The 20826-nt window shown below is 37.5% G+C and overlaps 1 protein-coding gene across 3 annotated transcripts in view; it reads right to left on the bottom strand.

The window, feature by feature from the left end:
- Positions 1-2585: 2585 nt before the first annotated feature.
- Positions 2586-20826, bottom strand: part of RNASEH2B (ribonuclease H2 subunit B) — a 39462-nt gene continuing 21221 nt past the window's right edge. For 2 of the 3 annotated variants that reach the window (XM_018071477.2, XM_018071478.2), the window contains exons 6-11: positions 16228-16292; positions 14900-15005; positions 11781-11859; positions 10952-10994; positions 5256-5336; positions 2586-3315 (exon numbers count right to left, since the gene is read on the bottom strand). In XM_018071477.2, the coding sequence (XP_017926966.2) occupies positions 3208-3315; positions 5256-5336; positions 10952-10994; positions 11781-11859; positions 14900-15005; positions 16228-16292 (482 nt within the window). In that variant the 3' untranslated portion in view covers positions 2586-3207. The other variant, XM_018071479.2, reaches the window with a different exon arrangement.

The following is a 20826-nucleotide window of genomic DNA, read 5'->3' as shown; positions in this document are numbered from 1 at the left end:
GCGTAAAAAAAGCCTTTAAAAGCAGCGTTGAGATTATGGCAAGTTAAAACAATATTAGTGAGTCTCCTTATGCTCCTTTCATTTCTTCTTTGCGTGTCTTTTTGCAGGCATCTACAAAGGAAAGAGAAAACCCTAGTCATAAACATTATTCAAATAAGCATCCACCTGAAAACAAGTATCACTGAATTCTTACAGATTTCAGATCTGAATGCAAATTCTGCCAACTATGTCCCCCTTTCCATTGAAAATATTGAAATCACTAATTGCCACTTCTACAAATGGAACTAAGTTTATTACTTAAGACTGAAAATGATGTATAATTTGATCCTTACATATCCCTAAGTCAGTGCTTGTATTTCCTTATGAAGTTTTCCATGCCCACTGATGTCAATCCATTTGCTATGTGAAGTCCAAAAAAGGGAAAATATAAGAGCTGCTTAATCCCAAAAAAACAACTATAAAAGCATCACAACTCATCAGATATTTACATGAACATGTAGAGATGTCATGTTAACACAGAAAAAGAAATAAAGTAAGACCACGTTTCTATAATGGTGCTGGCATAGTGTTTCATACTATGCTAACCAAGAAGAAATAGCAAAGCAGCACTTCATAATGACCTACTGCTACTGCTGGCCAGGCAGAGTAACTATATTTAAATCCTCATTGTGGTAGGAAATATTGTTTTATGTACTTGGCACCATATGTTCTTCATAACTTCTTACAGCTACATGTTGAGGAAGTTTCAAAGTTACTTAATGTATTTCATGCTTTCCTAAAGGGAAAAGTTTTTGTTTTCACGTGAAAGCTCTAACAGCTTTTGGAAATGGTTTATTTTTTTTTATCATGCACAAATTCCTGTTCCAAAAGCAAGGTCACTAATAAAATCACTATTTTTGTAAGTTACAGCACAGTTGACAGCTAAAGTTGAGATGTGACACACTAAAGCACAATGCATCTATGCACAGAGGAAGAACTCTAGACCTAGTCCTTGAGTGCCGCAGCAGATGTGAAAGTCATATACAGAGTAAGAAAAAATAAAAACTGGTTGTCCAGATCAGAAGTCAGCACAAAAGTCTCTCATCTTTATTAGTTTTCCTCCTTCTTCTCAAATTCTGACCAGAGAAACTGGGATATTTTCTAAGAAGGTTCTTCAACAGTTCAGTCAGTGCATTTCCAAAATTCATTTCACAAAACTTTTGAACTATTGAAAACCAAACCCCTAAAAACAGCAGATTTAAATATCCTAAAGAGTTTTCACCATGTATATGTTCTACTTCATAGTTCCTGTTTCTAACTTAACTCTCTTCCATTCTTGGTTTTCCCATCAAACACCTATCCCATGCTTGTCTGCTTTCTCAGCATCTTCTAGTGCTCGAAATTGGCTTTCCATTAATAGATACACAACTCCTTTCTTCTACCAAAACACTCCCTTACATGTTGCTTAATGCATAAAACTTCTCCATTAACATGACAGTACGTGCCTTTCTTTTTCCATTTTTTTTTCCTCATAGCATTCATTATCTGACATTTTTGAGTGATGCTGAGGGGTTTTCTCAACAAATAAGCTGCTGGGCTAGGCTGAAAGTTTTCCAAAATTTAACCCTTCCAGTTTATGGCCACAATTGCTCATTCTGGGCTTATCACACCGTTGTTATTATCAGAGATAATTTTCCAGATATTCTCCTCTATCTGGAATTCTAACCACTGACTTCTTCATACACAAACTATGTCCAAAACTTCAGAAAACCACCATTTTGAAAGGCATACAAACCCCAACAACTGCAAAACACACAGCAAGGCTTCTCATTCATTTCTGGCTGGAAGACAATGCCATAGAGCTCTTTAACCTAACAGACAGCACTGGAATCCAAGGGTTGTAAAATGCAGCGAGTAAGTCTGAAGTGGAAAAATGGCATAAGTTACTCAAAAGGAGAACCCCCTAATTTCTCTGAAACTCACATTAAGCTGAAGTAGCAATGAATGACATATTTTAGGAGTGTCTTTCAAAAACACACACTGTAGTTGATCCACAGCAATGACTCAGTAAAACAACTGGTGGACGAAACCAAGTGCTATGCAGAACTGGCTAGATCCTTACAAATGATCCCAGTGACTCCATTTCTTTTTCAGTTCTGTGAGTCAGGAAAGCTGCAACACCAGCTATCCCTCTAAATATACAGGAATACTCTGTAATGACTAAAGAACATAGAAATAGTGGGTAGGGCATTTTAAGCAATAGTCCTACCTTGTGCAAAACTTCATAAAACTAAACCTTATCTAAGACACTCACAACTTAAGCTTTTGAATTCAGCTCCAAATAGGCTTCTTAAAAAAAACCCCCATTATTGCCTTTAAATCAATATTTCCCTAATTATTTTCATAAGGACCTCTTGACCTCTGAACTAAACATAAAAATACCCCTATATTGCTATGTGCTAAGAGATTTATCATCTAAGCCAAAGAGACACCGTAACTCTTTAAAGATTAAAATTTATACAACAGGAAAATACCAAAACCCCTTAAGAAATGTCTTGAAATCTAATCTAACTCTTGAAACGTACAGCAAATACAACAAGCACAAGTTTGTTACACAAAGCACTTTATTGCATTACATGTACATTGACATTTATTGCAATTAGTTTCTAGCATATTGAAAACATCCCAAATCCCAACACAGACAATATCTTTGCCTCGATAAATTGCCACCAATGACAATGCATCAGCATTACATCAGCAGTTAGATTTGTGTCAAAATAAAAATGTAACAATGCCATCCCACTCTGGTGTAATACTGGGTAAAAAACTTCAGAAAATCTCAAAAAATAATGCTCCTTATGAATAAAAGAACTCATCAAAGGAGGGCACGTTTTCAGCCCAGCATGAAGTGTGATGGAGAAAACTCTCTGGCGGCCTTGACTGGGCTTGCTCTAGAAGAAGTATGGTACCCCGCTAAGCTTTGCTTCTCAGCTCACTATGTTGAAGCAGCTAGACCATCTTCCTGATGGAATTCCACCCAGGTTGGAATATCTGCATGCCTTGCCCCACACTAAGGCACGAGAGCTCTGTGTCATGCTGCCTCTTCATCACACTCCACCATGTAACCAGACATACCCTGCATACACTATAGTAACAAAAAGCCCCAGGAGACATCTTTAACTTAACATAAAAATAACCACTGTATTAAACTCTTTCAAGAACAAGTCTTTATTTTGATGCTTTAGGTTTGGAGCTGAAGAAGGTAGAAATGGATTTCATTCCACTCTTATCAACTTTGGCCAGAGCCTTCTGTGCTGCAGACAGCTTGGTATTTGCCTGTTAGTGAAATAATAAACAAAGCCAGTTAAACAGCATCTCCACAGGGGGGGAATAAATGCTACAAACTCCTAAATACAGAAGCTGAGCAAGAAGTTGAATCATTTTTTTTGTATATAACAGTAAAGATAATGTTTTGCAGGCTTTGAATTGCAAGAGAAAAACCTTTAAAAACAAATTCGAGATTATTCAAACTGAAAAACACTTGTCATGAACTACTTAACCTCAGACAAAGACAGAAAACCAATTACAGGGACAAGGAGGTGAAACATCTTTCCTTTCTGCAGAATGAGGTATCCCAAATCAAACGTTTACTTTGGGATAATCCCTGAGTGTACATTAAGAGGAATAATGCATGCAATATAACAGATGCATACAGTACCCTCCAACTCAATCTCATGATTATGCTGTCAGCAGGCTGAATTACAGACTTGCATTACAGATGATGAATAATTCACACTGATTTACTATCAAAGACTCTAGACACAGTGAAAAAAAGGGAAAGGAGATGGAAGAACTAGGAATGAAGAAAGTAACTAACATTTGCAAAGCACTTTTGAGGCCATTGGGACAACTTACCAGACTTTTACACCTAAAACACATTTTATGAGCCACATTTTACAGAGCTGACCTCTTTTCTTTCTTTTATTTTAAAACATAATGTTTTAAATCTCTAGCTGCTTTCCCTATTAAGAAAACTTTGCATTGACCTTTCTTTATCATATTCCTCAGTCTGCAGAACTTCACAATTACAATACTTGGGATCAGCTAGATGGTTATGGATAGGATGGAGATATGCAGCAACAGTACAATTGCCTGTGTTACTCTACAAACAAAACCACTGCCAAAGTATTTAAAAAAGAGTAGTACACTGTACAGAGTCCAAGAGCTATCTTTTCTTTCCCAGATTCTCTCATCAATGTGCTTCATTACTTCAGAAGTAAATCATATTTAATGTTAAAATGAATTATTTTTCCTCAATTTATTTCTATATTTATGCTAAGTTCAAAAACTATAGGTATATAATTGGGGAAGGGGGAAACATGGATATTTTGAACTATTCATCACCCTCACTTAGGGGGCAATCCTCTTACTTCAAAACTCGAATGTGCACTGAGTACAAAAAATTTGGGGGGTCTGGGGAGAGGAAGGAATGCATCTGTCACCAGCTGCTTCTCTTTGCAAAGGGATAACGAGTAGTCAGCATTAGTCTGAAGGTCACAAGACCAGCACAGTGGGCCTTTTGGTTCCCGAAGGATTGGAGGAAGATTCATTTTCTTTCAATGTTCAGAGAAATAAGCCAGTACAAGCCTCTGGCACACAAAGACAGGCTCTATTTCTTTTCACATCTCTGTTGCTCTCCTAGGAATAGTACAGTGGCAGGCACTGCTGGACTCAGATTTGAATTGGCCTCCAAACTTGCTTTGAAGCTGGCAATCAGTAAGTTCTGTGTTGATTTAACTTCATTAAGTTGACATAAGTAAGTGCACAAGCAATATTTCTACATAAAATAAAGCCTGTCTTAGCATCCCTTGGAATGTAAGTAAATGCTGCCATCTTTGTTTCTTTTTCAAGTAACTGAAATTTAACAGTTGCTATCACTAAGCCATAGGATTTCTCATCTAAAGATCTCAAAGAGCTTCGCAAACATTAGCTGAGCACCTTAACACGTGTCTAAGTCTGCAAGGTTCACTGGAATGTTCACTGGTCAAATACAGCCAAGCAGTAACAGCATAGAAGAGTTCAGAATGGGAAATTAAAACTGTCAAAGTCAAATTAAACCTGAATGCAAAGTTCAAGGAGATGTAAGATACAGATATCAGATAATTTTGTATTTGTTTTCCTGATGTGTTTTGGAAGAGAAAGTTAAGCACTCTGTGCTAATATTGGATATTAACCTATGCTTTAGCAAAACATGCATGAACGCAAGGCTTGCTTACCTTTTTGGTTTTCAGGTTGTCGCTGTTGAGTTTAGTATAGTCTTCTTCTGGTTCCACAGGGACATCTGACAATTTCCTTTTCTGAAATGTTAGAGTGAGGAAGTTGCTCTGTCAACCACTTTTACGATGTAGACACATGGAAGTTCAAAGCTTTGGCTTTATAATGTAACCATAGCACCAAAACAGGACTGGCAATCAACTGAAGAATCTGCAGCAAGAACGGTAGATTTCTCTTTGCAATCGTCTTCTTGACAAGTGAATATATACCATCTCTACAGCATTCAGAAGAGATCATTCACTGCCATGGGAAGCATTTTCCTCCTAGCCTTCTGAAGAATGACTTTTAGAAATGAGCCATGATAGTGACTTTGATGTCAGAGTCTATTTAGACAACTTTCTGGAGTAGCTGTTGAAAGTTACTGCCTAACAGTCAAGGAACCTAGTCTCTGGTCCCCATGATCCCACGGAACTGTGCAGCAACTCCAGTGTTATTGATTGCTATCTGCCAACACAAGTGGATGATCATCTAGTCTACTATTATCAGTTTGTTCACAGCCTTTAGAATTAATTCGTTTCTACAGTTTGGTAACAGTGAAACACCGACATAGCACTGCTGACTGCTTCATCACTTGAATCCAACAGTATATTAAGAAGTTTGACCCTGCCTGTGCTGTGTGCCCTCTACCTTCAGAAATAATGCAAGTGAACGATTCTCAGTACTTCACATGATCAGGCTGTAAAAATGAATATTTCTTTCCATAAACTGTGAGCATGTGTTTAGTTTAAAGGTGAAAACTTTCTGGTATGTTTCCAAAAGGGAAAAAAAAGTACATAGTATTTTACAGCACTGTATTTTTATTATTATTATATATCTGATATTAGTACCCTGTCCTTAATATCCTGTGAAATCTAGACTGTGGCCTTCCTAGTTTTTGTGCCAAAGAGAGTGATTTTGCAAGCAACTTGGATGGTACCATACATTTTAAGATCCTGTTTTATTCATTTTGTTTATGGTGCTTGTGATACCTCTCTCTCCCCCTCCCTCTCTCTCTTTGGCACAGAAGCCAGGTCTGCAGCTTAGATTTCTCTCCTCTTAGAACCAGATCCAACTGCAGCCTTTTCTTTTGATTTCAATGGAATCTGGATCAGCTTCTCTAGGAGGCTGTTTACTGTGCTGTGATTACATTTTCAAATGACAATTTAATGAATAATCATTTTTCTCCTCTTTTTGGAATCTGATAAACAAGTTTTTAAAACTTATAACAAAAATGTTTGCATTTCAGCAAAACACTTGATGTTTAGTTGTAGCAAAGCCTACATGTTCTTTGTAAATGTCTCTCATCATCTGCCAATGGCCAGACTCCCTGCGCTGACAAAATGGACAGTACGACGATTACAACACAAGATCAATGGCTTGCAATTAATACAAAGAACATGCAATTTTGATTTAATCATCAAATCACAAAGTCCAGACTGTACCCAATTTGCTCTTGCTCTTCTAGAGAGAGAATCTGTTGTTGCTTTTCTGCTAATCACTGTAAACCTCTCCTCCCTTCAGATTTTAACATAAATTCTAAACATGTAATTATTTTAGCAAAATAGGAAATACATTAGAACTTCTTAGAACTTCTTCTTTTGCAATAATCATATATTATGTCTCTCAATACACCTTGCCTTCATGAAGACAAATGTCAATGCAAGCGAATAAAAATCGTGTGAAGGAGACTAGATGTTTGAGTGTACAAGCCTACCTTGCTTCTCTGAGACTGTAAAATAAAGTGTTTTAATCTTTGAAGATGCAAAGACTTAAACACAGAAACATCATACACACCCTGGTCAGTGCTCTGGAAATAATTCAGATCCTCAGCAAGATTTCACTGCCCAACAACTGAACAGTTGTAAGCCTCATTTCCTCTGTAACCAAAGGGCTGAAATAAAACTATTTTTAAAAATAGATTCTCAGAACTATCCCAATGGTATAAAAGCTATTAGTACATAATATGAAATGTACATCACATGAAGTTTAATACAGTTGTTGTAACATGCTTATATAGCTAATGAATATCAGTTGGCTCCTGATGTGTGTGCAATATTTCTTACAATGCATAAAGATAATTCTTTACTGAATCCAAGGGCCAAGTAACTGTGCAGCCAGAACAACTGTCCAGCCAAATGGAAATAACGTATCTATAGATATACATTGGAGAACAAATGCTATTAATAACAGTAGGGCTCTATTATTCCTGTATGTGCTAGCTGACATGTTGCTTAACAGAACAGTCACCGAACCAGCCAGAAATGAGGTTATTTTAGACTTCGTTTTGGTAAGTAGCAGGGACATTGCAGAAAAGGGCAGTGCAGTAAGCAACCTAGTTTCAGTAGACATAAGGTGCCTCAGTTTAAAGTACTTATGGAAAGGATAATCAAAAGTGGGGTTCTTGGTTCTAGGAGGGCAAACTTTGCAAACCATATGCCTTACTTGCCTAAGGCAAAGCAAAGGGACTTGATGTGTGAGGAGGACACTAGGAATGTAAAAGAAAAAGAAGTGATTTTGGATCTTTTACTTCAAACAAGGTGAAAAATCTCGAAGGACAGAACTTCTCAGACTAAACAGTATGAATGTGCTTCCTTGCTCACACAGATGCACACATGTTCACCACCCCTCCCCCCAAAAATCCAACTGATACTAGGTGTTAGCAGAATTCTACAATGAATGGGGGAAAAAGACTGTGAAAAGACTGCGAAAAGAAAAGAGAAAAGACTGCAAAAAGAGAAGAGAAGAGAGAGAAGAGAAGAGAAGAGAAGAGAAGAGAAGAGAAGAGAAGAGAAGAGAAGAGAAGAGAAGAGAAGAGAAGAGAAGAGAAGAGAGAGAAGAGAAGAGAAGAGAAGAGAAGAGAAGAGAAGAGAAGAGAAGAGAAGAGAAGAGAAGAGAAGAGAAGAGAAGAGAAGAGAAGAGAGAAGAGAAGAGAAGAGAAGAGAAGAGAAGAGAAGAGAAGAGAAGAGAAGAGAAGAGAAGAGAAGAGAAGAGAAGAGAAGAGAAGAGAAAGAAGAGAAGAGAAGAGAAGAGAAGAGAAGAGAAGAGAAGAGAAGAGAAGAGAAGAGAAGAGAAGAGAAGAGAAGAGAAGAGAAGAGAAGAGAAGAGAAGAAGAGAAGAGAAGAGAAGAAAAGAAAAGAAGAGAAAAGAGAGAAGAGAAAAGAAAAGAAGAGAAAAGAAAAAGAAAAGAAGAAAGAAAGAGAAGAAAGAAAGAGAGAAAAGAAAAGAAAAGAAAAGAAAAGAAAAGAAAAGAAAAGAAAAGAAAAGAAAAGAAAAGAAAAGAAAAGAAAAGAAAAGAAAAGAAAAGAAAAGAAAGGGAGTTAGTTTAGGGGTCAGGTAATACTGGGATTAAGTGAGAGCTGCCAAAAAGTCAAGCTGAGTTAGACCTTGGAAAGGAAATTAAAACAAACAGTACAAAGTTGTTTAGCCACAGAGGCAGAAGGGGAATTAAAAGAGAAAAAGTGAAGCTGCTATGCTGTAAGAATTGGATAGATATTAAAGTTAATCTATGTATGGACCCAAAATGGAAGAAATCCTTTGACTCAGTAAATCATTTTCAATAAAGATTAGGAGGTTAAACACAGGGGTAGAAAAGAGAATAGAAATCACTCTATTCAAGATAGAAGTAAAACTAAATATGCTGACTCTGTTGGGAGACTACCTTAGAAATCACAAGATCAGAGGCAAAACCTGGCAAATGTTCTATCAGGTAGAGACCATACTGTTGCAGAATAGCCAAAGACCCATCTATATGTAAGAAGGAAGAATAACTAAAGATAGAGAGTAAATGAACCATAGAATCATAGAATGGTTTGAATTGAAAGGGACCTTAAAGATCATCTAGTTCCAACCTCCCCTGCTGTGGGCAGGGATGCTTTTGACTAGACGAGGTTACTCAGAGCCCCATCTAGCCTGGCCTTGAACACTTCCAGGGATGGGGAGTTCACAATCCCTCTGGGCAACCTGTTCCAGTGCCTCACCACCCTCACAGTAAAGAATTTCTTCCTAATATCTAATTTAAATCTACCCTCTTTCAGCTTGAGGCCATTCCTCCTTGTGCTATCATTAAATGCTCTTGTGAAAAATTCCTCTCCAGTCCTCTCGTAGCCATCTTTAGGTACTGGAAAGTGCTATAAGGTCTCCCCGGATCCTTCTCTTCTCCAGGCTGAACAACCACAGCTCTCTCAGCCTGTCTTAGCCTGAAAACTAAACACAGGTAATGCCTACTGACTTATCTTTATTTTCTCAAATATAACACATTTTCTAGTGACAAGAGGACTTGACATGGTGCCACTTAAACAACTGAAATTATAGAAAATAAATACTGCACAAGAATTTTAAGGTAGGTAAGAAAGTGGGTAAACGGGAAATAAAGGCAAATAATGCAGAAGGGGATGTCACTGGATCGGATGGAGATTACTAGTGGACTGCCATGAACAGTATCTATTCAAAATGTTCATTAATTGGTAATTAAAGATAACAGAATGCTAACATTTGCTGAATGTACACCACTAAGTCACATTATGAATACCTAAAGAGCTTTTAACACTGTGAAGGAAAAGCCAAGGAATCTTCAAGACTGGAAACATTAAAAACAAGCTAAAAGTACAGAAGAAGTAAAACGTCATGTACACAGCAGCTAACTGCATGAATTTCTTGTAAATCTGAATGCTGATCAAGTAAAAACTGCAGTGGAGAAAAAAACAACTGTCTTAACTGTTCACAGCATGACTGAGAGCTATCTGGTACATAACACATCAATAGATGCAAACGGGATTCTAATCTGTAATGGGACAAAGTACTTCTAGTTAAGACAAGAAGGGTAGAATGCCATCATACTGTATGAATAAAGGTTTTATCAGAAATTATTATACATTATTCTGGTCACCTGCTTTGAAACAATTGAATTAACCTTGGAATAGGTGTAAAGAAATGTTTCTGTAATGATGAGGGAATGGAGAACCCACCTTACACAACCAAGCTGGCTTCACCAAATGACACACAAAGGATATATGTTTTCCCTTTACACATTGAGAGAACTAATGTTTGGGAGGGAAAAAAGCCATTTCAATTTAAAAAAAAATGATAAAGTTAGCACAAAAGCATAAGGGAATAAATTGGCCATGAATAAATTCAAGGTGGAATTTACAGAAAGGTTTCTGAGCATCAGAGGAATGAGGTTATGGAACAGTCTTCCAAGAGAAGTAATGGAAATAAAAAATCCTAGTGAGACTTACAGTGAAGAATGGTCAGTGTATGAGAGATTATCCAATATGGTTGTCTGGGAATCCATGACCCAGGAGGTCCCTTTCAGGGTCCTCATAAATTATATATGAAAGGAAATCTATGAGGTCATATTGTCCCTTCAACCTCAATAAAACTATAATCAGCAAAACACATACGAAAAGACTGCTGACCAAAACCAGAAAATATGTCTCTCTCTTTCCCTCCCCTTTTTTAAACAGGAAAACCAAGCAAGTTACTCCTTATTAAAAAATATGAGTTACCTGGTAAATTTTTTGTGTTGTTTTATACTGGCTTTCACAAGGCCAACTTATTTAGTGTATTGTACTCAGTGCTTGGCCCGGCCTAGTTTTAACAATAATTCAGAGAAATTACCTTACAACACAACGTATCTATCAACATCCTAATGTTCTCCTACCTTCAATGGTGGCTCTGGTGCTGGGTTTCTGAGTTCTGGGAGCCTGCAGAACAAAAGATTTTAAGTTAATTTTTTATAAATTAAGACAGATGGATTGCACAACCTAAAGTCTGCAACTCCTTCCTCACAAAGGCTACCTTGGCTATCAGTTGCTAATATGTGGCAAGCCCTTCCAAAAAGCAGCTCATGGACTCTGTGTTTCTGACTTATAACACTGTGCAGCTGTGGGGCTTCAAGCTGCAAATTGCACTTTTCCATGGGTCACCATAACAGAACTGAACTGAGGAGTAGGTGCAGGGTCCCAGTGATGCTACAAGAAAAGGTTCCTTCTGTCAGGGAACACGAGGATGAGGATGCTGGCTCACCTTCCAGATTTAAATATAAACTAACACAGGTTAGATATGTGAAGTCAAACTCCAGCAGCACTGAGTGAGTAGGGAAAAGGAAAGAGGACTGGACATAAGGACACTACTCCTGGTTCTGCTGCTTGTGCTTGACCATTCTGGACAAAGTGCTCTAACTCTTTCGATTTGCTTCCTGCTTGCTTTAAAATAGGATATATTACTCAGGGTTTCATGATGCAACTATGATAAAAGACACATCCAACTTAACTATTACATCTCTCTCCCAGCCCATGGTCCTTAACATCATAGGAGAAACAGAAAGGCATAATCTACATTTGAAAAATCACATTCAAAGTGTGGCAAATATAATCTCATTGTGACATTCACTGCAACCTTGATGAACAAATCTCAGTTTCAATAGAAATCACCTAAAGGACATTAATGCATGCCATATAATACTCTCAGCTAGCTGAAACAATACTTACCCTAAGTATTTCAACAATTCCTTACTCAGATCTTCAGGAATATATTCTGATATTAACCCATGGGCATACCGTACGTAGTCTTCAGGAATAGGGCAGGGAATAGAAAGGAGAAGAAAAAGAACATTCATGTTATGTAGTCAGGCCGCTTTAGCCTTGTTGCACGTGCTACCATAAAGCATAAGGTTGAATTAATAGTCAGAGACTTCTAATGGATACACTGTGATGCTTCTCTGTGTTGAGTAGTTTATGTTATATGACACTTGCAGGTTTATTTAAAAAGTGAAGACTTACTACACTCACTTTGTCAGCACATGTTATTAATATCTGCTGTATGTACTTTACAAAAGTTGTTCAATTTCTGAGAATACTATATAGTCTGTATTCGAAGAAAATAAATTTTAAAAACCTGCAAAAGTAAAAAGCTGACTCAACAGAACATGCAATCATTAATTTTAAAGCATCTGGATCTTACAAATATTTGGCAAGGGCTTCAGTACTAAAGAACATTTTCTGGCTTTAACTGAAAACAATTAGATGAGACAATGAGTCTATTTCAAAGTCTTGTACTTAATTTTCAGTACTTTATAGAAAATGCCAAGGCCTATCTAAACATCACTGGCAAGACAGGATAATTATCAGTGGAAATATGAACTACTAGAAGCTGTTTTCAGTACAGGACACTCCTGCTATAAATGTTTTTCTGAGAGATTGGGAAAAAAAAGTGACCCTTTTATAACATGAAGTCCTCAACCAGATCTTTTCCGGTCACGTTCTAGACAAGCACTTACTGATCATGGGCTCGATTTTTTAAACTTGCTGTTGTTGAGGCTGCTAGGGAATAACTGCACCCATGCACAGAAAGCATTTGCCAGACAGACACTAAGTTAAAATCTCGCCTCTGAATGCCAACTAAAACAGGCCAGCTTTATCTGCTCATATGCTTACATACTTAGAGAGCTCAGAGTGGCAAAGAACTACTTCTTTAGTGCCAGCGATAAGTTTCCCCTTTTTTCCCTTTCTTTTTTTTTTTTTAATCTAAAAAGCCCAATGGAAACTGGCATTGAAACAGAAAGCATTAACAAACTGACACCAGCACACACATTTCAACCACACTGACAACAAATTTCTAGTATTGCCTATCTGCACTTCTCCTTCCTTCACTGCCTAGATTCATCAAGGATTTGTCACTTTCTAAGCCCACTTTAGGGTCAGGAGAGAACAAGAAATAATTCCAACCCAAGATAATTTCACCTCAGCACTTAATATGTCCAACTTGCTACTTAAAACTATTCTTATCATTTCAGTCTTTGCATTATGACACTGAATGTTGAGCCCAAGTCAACTACCACTATTTTGTACTAAATATAAAATCCATTCTCTCTGCATTTCTGCTTTGAAGCAATCTTCACCGACTTCCTTTACCAATTTAAAAATACCACTGTTTGCCTTCTGGGGAGTCTGCGTTCTCACCCTAGTCTAGCTTTGTTATTAACCTTCTGTCAAATATCAGAATACTTGCACACCTCCCTTCTTGTCTTCTAAATGAAATATTCAGGTCTCATATGTTAAACCTCCCCTATTTTCCTATTTGCACTCATTATATCCTCCCATACTTACAACATCTGTAAATGCTAACTACATACACCCATCTATTTATAAGGTACTGAAATTTCATAATACCCCTATGAAAGTAATTCCCTTCAGAAATAAATTGCACTGTCACAGCAGTGAAAGGATTGGACAAGGAAATTAGTCTTATTAGACAGAAATAAGTGTTGAGTAATGTCCATTTGACTTCCTGTCATTCACCCTGCCACACAGAGTGGTACTACCTCCAAAACTCACCTACTTTAAACCTCAGCACTCCTTATTTCAATGCTGCTCTCTTAAATATCAAACAACAAGGCTTTTAAAAAGACTATTATATCCATGTCACTGTAAGTAAGGAGCAAGGTGTAAAAACCACTGCAGATGAACTATTTAATTATAAATTTCAGAGAAAAAGTATTTAAGCATAGTCAAGATGGCTGCTGCCAGGACACTTTTCCCTTTCTTTAAAAAAATGGGGGTGGGGAAAAGGATGAAAAGTTACTGTAAAGTTCAAGTCACAAGTTTTGCAGCTTCGCCTCTTTTTGAAAATCATATATTACAATCTCTGTTCTATAAAACTGTCCAGTTCCCTCTTAAATCTCATTTATGTTGTTTCCTTTGATATCATTAGTTGGTAGTTCATTTTCCACTTTGTCAGCAAGTTGCTTTGTTTCTCCTTAATTTTCAACAGTATGAAGACTTCTGAATGTCTTTGTAATAAGAAATAATTTGCTTTTGCTCATCTTGCTCTAAACTTTTCTTAGAAACTTTCATTAACATTCAAAGAATTTATTTTGAGTCCATTTTCAGGTTTCTCTACAGAACTTCACATCCCAGTAATATTCAGGACATTGTCCTCCCCAGAAAAAAGGTGACTAGAAGCAAACAGGATCAAACCAGACTTTTTGGTAACAGGACTGTCAATTTCAGGGCAATTTAATACACATATTATTAAAGTTATGCCCTTAATAATTACACATTTATGCATTCTATATATTTGTCACAAAAAGCAATGTTTGGACCAGGAGTTTTTTCTCTGTGACTATGACCTTCTAAGATCCCTTCAACTTTTTGAAGAATTCTGTGAATGCTCATATGCTAATATTCTATGCATCCTAATAAAAATAATATTAAAAAGAAGCATGTTTTAATACAGAGACACTTACTGGGTGGATACTCATACATATTATAAATATGGGTCCAATTGTCTAAGACAGTCTCAGTTCAGCAAAGCACTTCAGTATATATTTCACTGAGAAAAATGTTTTCTTGTTGACCTCTGGAGAAATAAAGAGAATCTCAGCTGAGACCTACTGTTAATTACAATGTCATCTGATGAAGATACCAAAGAACCTGGAAAAGCCAAGGCAGAGTTGCAACATATATGGAATTTTCTGTACAAGGAATAAATGTACTGCAAAGGCCAATTTCAATATATTTTAGTTTCTAATCATGTTTTTTATATCCATTTATGCAACTTCACAAAAATGGAATTCATTACAATTCAGTTTTAGGTTTAGTTTTCTTACCTTCTTTAGTATCTGTGATCTGTTTACTGCTGACAAATGTACTTGCAAGTACCCTTTCACCTACTGATATATTGTTGCTTTTAAGTGCTTTCACTGTTTGATTAACCTATAGAAAACCAAAGAATGAAATGTCTATATCAGTATTGTTATGCACATGTTAACGCAGTGACAAAGCTCTTGTAATTTTGTTTCAAGCATATAAAACACTCAAGTTATGGACTGTGGTGAAATTTAATATACATTTGTAATGACTAGCATATGAGTTCAAAAAAACCCAAAGAAAATAGCATGTCTTTGAACGTGTTGCCTTGGCAACACAGCACCAGTTTTGTAGCACCCTAAGATGAACCGAGCTACTCAGATGTAATAGCCATGATTATACAGGTGAGAAATACACCTGCTCAGAAAACAGAAAATGCCTGAGCTCAGCTGGATTGTAGAGGCAGTCCTGGTGGAAATCAAAGATTAAGGACTTTACAGGGCACTGCTATATTGGATGCAACAGAGAGATAACTGTCAGAAGGTGGTATTTTCAACAACAAAAATGGGTACCTGTTGAAATGTAAATATGCAGGTATGCAGGTAATCATTGCAAAATAGGTATCCTGATGCCTCATCACTGCAGAAAGTAGACCAGATTTTGTGCTTGTATTGACTAATTTAAATGACAAGGTTTTCCTATATCATGTGATGCATACCATCCTTTTCTACAAAGTGGCATCATATTAGAGGCACGTTTGTGTGAATAAAATGAAATTCACCTTTATACCAAAACACAGACCCCATAAAGCTTAGCTTTAACACTATTTTATTTTTGGCATTCTGTACAGACCTCTCGAACAGCATGACTGGATCAGGATAACAGCAACCAAACAAGGACCATTCTAAACAACTCTGCCAAAACTTTGGGAAACACATTTGTAGCAGAAAACCAAGGCATTTCTGTCCAGTTGCAAAGCATGGCAGAATTTAAAAGCTGTAACATTCAAAGCTCTCCTTCAGCCCATCTATGTAGGGGACTAAGCAAAGGGCAAGCCCCTAACCTTATGCAAAGCCTACAGCAACAGCTGACAGCTTCTTCTGTCTCCCCACACTCCATGAATCCCTTTCATGGCCAGCCTCGTCAAAAACAGAAATGTAACAAGCTTGTAATATCTCTAACACATGATCACATTCCCAAGTGTGAAAACTTTACTGCGATGTCTGTCCATCTTGGACAGGACATGTACCTCGAACTGAGGCACACCACATAGCTCAAATGCAGAAATGGACAAGTTAATAAATAAGCATGTGCATTTTAAACATAAAGCAAAAGAGAAACCCAATACCTTTTTCTTTAACCACTTCAGTGTCTTCTCTTGGCTGTATTTATGGAATTTCTGACTGCCAATCTCTGAGAAAAAACAAGAAAGGGGAAGAAAGTCATGTCTGGTTTGAATTGCATTTCCAATACATTTAAAATCTCTTAAGTTGTAGATACAGCATGAAAGTTAATTTGCGTCTTGGACATGTTTGATATCAGGGTAATAAGTTTCAAAAATATTGGAAACATAGAAAAATAAACAGAATAAGCTGATTTGTATCAGTCTGAACAATTTGAAAATTCTTTAATTAGGACCTAATCCAGTAAAGCACATATTTTATTTATTTATGTGTAATCTTGGGCTGCCTGAATTCACGGAGACTCTTCTCAAGCCCTTGTAGTTTCCCAAACCTTTACTGCCCTATGTCACCGGGTCAGTCATTTTAACTACATAGTTCACAACACAAAATGTTTGTTCCACAACTGCCTTTTATTAAAAAAACCAAAACACAAACCAAACCAAAACGTATTATCTTAAAGCTTTAGTTATTGAATTCCAGTACCTAGTAAGAGGCTGGGACAGTGAGTTTATTACTGAAGACAAACCATCACCCTTTCGATAAACACTTTTCTATCAGTTCTCTCCTCTCATGTCACAGAGTTCCTGAAACAGAAGTTTTACTTCTATCCCTCCTTTTACATAATTCAATATAATGTCAAAAGAAAATACAGAATTCAAAATAGTGAAACACACTCCTTGTGGGAGAAAGTGCATGATTCACTCATGATTTATGGAGCAACACAAATTAACTCAGTGATACAAGAATTTCATAAAGTGCTTCCCCTGTGATAACTAGGGTAGAATGAACACTTGCTATTCACATGTGATTAGTTATCTGTAGATATGTGAGTTCACAATGCTGAGGCAAAACAGAGAGAAAATTACAAAAGCTCATGAAAATTTCAGCATAAAAAAATCAGTATTAATTAACAAAAAACTACATTTGGGAAATGGAATGAGATGCCTAATAAGATTTCAAAGGAGATTGTGGAGCCCACTGTGTTTCAGTCTTTTTTCTTAACAGGTATTTCAGTAAGTTTTGATCTACTGTATACCACTCCCATAAATACCTACATCTGTTTCATGCCATTTACTGATACAGTGTCATATTCCAACACTGAGTTCATGAATTTCATTCTCCCCTTGCAAACAACAACATATTATTTATGATTTCTTCAGCATTTCCTTCTTTGGGGTTTATCTTGGCTCTTTCAAATTGCATACAAGTAGTGAACTACTGTGTGCTCTTTCTGTATGCATGGTAGGGGGCATGGAGAGGTTGAGGAAAGCTGTTTACAAGATAAAGTTTAAATCTGTCTCAACAATCGCAGAATAGTAAAATGCAAAAACTCTTCACAGTAAAAATGAAAAACACAGTAATATACGCTGTGCTTAATGATAAGTTGCAGGTAAAGTAATAGCTGTGACATTGCTGACTGCAGCCTTTAGGACTTAGAAGTTTTTAAATGGCTCTGAAAGACAAGAAGCAGTAAATGGAGAAACACTCTGGATACTTGAACCAAGTATCCAGCCTTTGCTTCTCAAAGGGCTAACGTGTTTTGGGTTAAAGTACAGTGACTATGACTCGTGGATTCCTCTCATATCAAAGTTTGAGGAAGGGACATCCTCCGGGCACCATCCCCCAACCCATGCTGAAAAGTAATTCTAGTCTGGATTCACTGGCAAACTCCCCCACAACAGCATGATTCAGAGTGACTCAGTTAGGGAAAGGAAATGCAGAACTGTGAAGCCATTTTCATTAAAACATGTGAAAAATAATTACACTGAACCCTTTAGAGATCACTTTGTTTGAAAATATTTTTGTGTGCCTGACAGTTTTGACTGTTAAACTCTAGAAACTGACAATATTTGAGACCTCTGAAGAATTAAAGTGAGTTATGAAAGTCACAAACTGTTGACAAAAGGATTCGATATTGGAACATGGATTTAACATGTGATGCACATTTGATATTGGTGAGAGTTAGTGACTCTGTTTGATAATATGAGTATATATTGGAAAGCCTTTTGTTCCCTAATGTGTCTGGTGCCTATAAAACTGGTCTGAGACATCTGGAAAGATTGGGTCTGAGAAATACAGATGGAATATAAGTGGTTCTACAATTAAATAATATGTTCAGCGATCGGGTAATCGTTATGTAGACTTGGAAGTTTCCCTGATGTATTGTTGAGCAAACTGCCTAAAGCACATTTTAACATCCATTTTCTCAGTGTTTTCCATAACTCTGAAACTCATATGGCCCCTTTTTTCCTACCTTCTGGGAATACAAGCTTGGCAATATCATTTAGTTATTCTAATCAGGTAAGTTTTCTTGGCTCTTCATGTTAATCACATCAGACAAGATTACAGCGCAGCTTTTGCCTTGTAAAATGAAACAAAGAGTAACACTCAAGAACTGGAATTCATAACCCTTTCTTAAACCTCTATTGTACTTCCTATCCAATGCAAACAACCTCCTCACCTAGATTTAGTGAGCTGCAAAATACCTTTTCCCCAACTACCAAATCAGGTAACCCAGAATTTAATTCAACTAAATGAATTTTCAGTGCCCTTCAACACCGAGGCCAGGGAAGGTGGATTTTCTGCTAATTCAGTAAGTGTAAACTGTGAGCGCTCTGGGATAAGAATTTGTTAGACAGATGTTAAATGTCTTATGATTAAATTAAGAGTGAAATAATTATGTTGTTAGGTTCTGTCAAGCTGCAGAAGCCTCAACACAACAAATACATCTTGCCCGAACTCCTTAAACAAGAAAGGCTACAAAGTGGACAAGTCTTAAGAGCTAGAAAAGAGTACCTTAAGCCATAATACTGGTATTTTTTACAGGCAATAAAAGACATGAGAATATGAAACACATAGAAGTGGATTAAACAGAAGGGTGATCTGTGCATGACAGGCAAGCGAGTGCCAATGGGTTTGTTGCCTAACAGTACTTCTGGTGTTCTAAAAAAGAAAAGTCCTAAGAACAAACCTCACTGTTACTTTGAACCCAATGCAAACCTGAACAAATAAAAAAGCATGGACAGGCAGGTACATGCAGAGGAACATCCCAAAGCATCACATAAAGCTGATATGTGTATGTTTTTATGACAAAAACAATTTTTACTTTACATTTCAAAACAAAGCCCAAGAAGTGAACATAACTTCTTTAACAGCTAATATCATTTGCTTGCAAAACAACACAAATGCGTAAGTGTACAGAATACATTACTGAAAATGAAAAAACCCAAGCAGTAAAGCATCTCCACTACTGTCTAACAAAATACAGTTTATCAGAGGATGCTCTGATGGATAACAGCTGCAAATACAGTATCAGAATAGATACAAAAGTTAGATAAATATATAAAATCTTGTTTATAGCAAATACTTGTTTTGTTTCATTTTTATTTTGCCTTCAAGAAGAGAACATAAATACTGCCCAAAGGCTGTGCTGTTGTTTGGAGTAAGTGCCCCTTCAGAAAAATAATCCAGACCTTGTCCTACATTCCTATGCAGGCTTAGGTTTGACAACCAAGAAGATCTGGCACATATTTTCACCTTCTCAGATGAGTGACCAATCTGATCTCCTTCTATGACAAAGTGACCCACTTAGTGGATGAGAAAAAGTCTGTGGATGTTGTCTACCTGGACTTTAGTAAAGCATTTGACACTGTCTCCCACAGCATTATCCTGAAGTAGCTGGCAGCCCCTAGCTTGGACATGTGCATTCTTTGCTGGATAAAAACCTGTCTGGATGGTCAGGCCCAGAGAGTGGTAGAGAGAATGGCACCACATCCAGCTGGCAGCCAGTCACTAGCGGGATTCCCTGGGGCTCTGAACGGGGGCCTGTTCTGTTTAATATCTTTACTAATAACCTGGATGAGGGGATCGAGTGCACTTTCAGTTAGTTCACAGAAGACACCAAGTTGGGCAAGAATGTTGATCTGCTTGAGGGTAGGAAAGCTCTGCAGTGGTATTTCGACAGGACAGATTGATGGATGGGCTGAGGACAACTCCATGAGTTTCAATAAGATAAAGTGCCACGTCCTGCACTTGGGTCACAACAGTCCCATGCAGCGCTACAGGTTGGGGGAAGAGTGAGATCTGCTCAGCAGAAAGGCATTGGGGCTGCTGGTTGACAGTCGGCTGGATATGAATCAGCAGTGTGCCCAGGTGGCCAAGAAGGCCAATGCAATTGTAGCCTGTATCAGAAATTGTGTGGCCAGTAGGACCAGGGCAGCGATTGTCTCTCTGTACTTGGCACTGGTGAGGCCACACCTTCAATCCCGTGCTCAGTTTTGGGCCCTTCACTTCAAAAAGGACACTGAGGTGCTGGAGTGAGTCCAGAGAAGGGCAATGGAGCTGGTGAAGGGTCTGGAGCACAAGTCTTATGAGAAGCAGCTGAGGGAACCGGTGTTGTTTAGTCTGGAGAAAAGGAGGCTCAGTGGGGACCTCTACAACTACCTGAGAGGAGTTTGTAGTGGGGTGGGGGTTGGTCTCTTCTGCCATGTCTCAAGTGAAAGACAAGAGGAAATGGCCTTTAGTTGCGCCAAACAAGTTTCAGA

Source organism: Manacus vitellinus, unplaced genomic scaffold (assembly GCF_001715985.3).
Source record: "Manacus vitellinus isolate BGI_N305 unplaced genomic scaffold, ASM171598v3 scaffold_2_pilon, whole genome shotgun sequence".
NCBI lineage: Eukaryota > Metazoa > Chordata > Aves > Passeriformes > Pipridae > Manacus > Manacus vitellinus.
The sequence above is the reverse complement of the archived record's forward strand: the minus strand, read 5'-3'. Positions and strand labels throughout refer to the sequence as shown.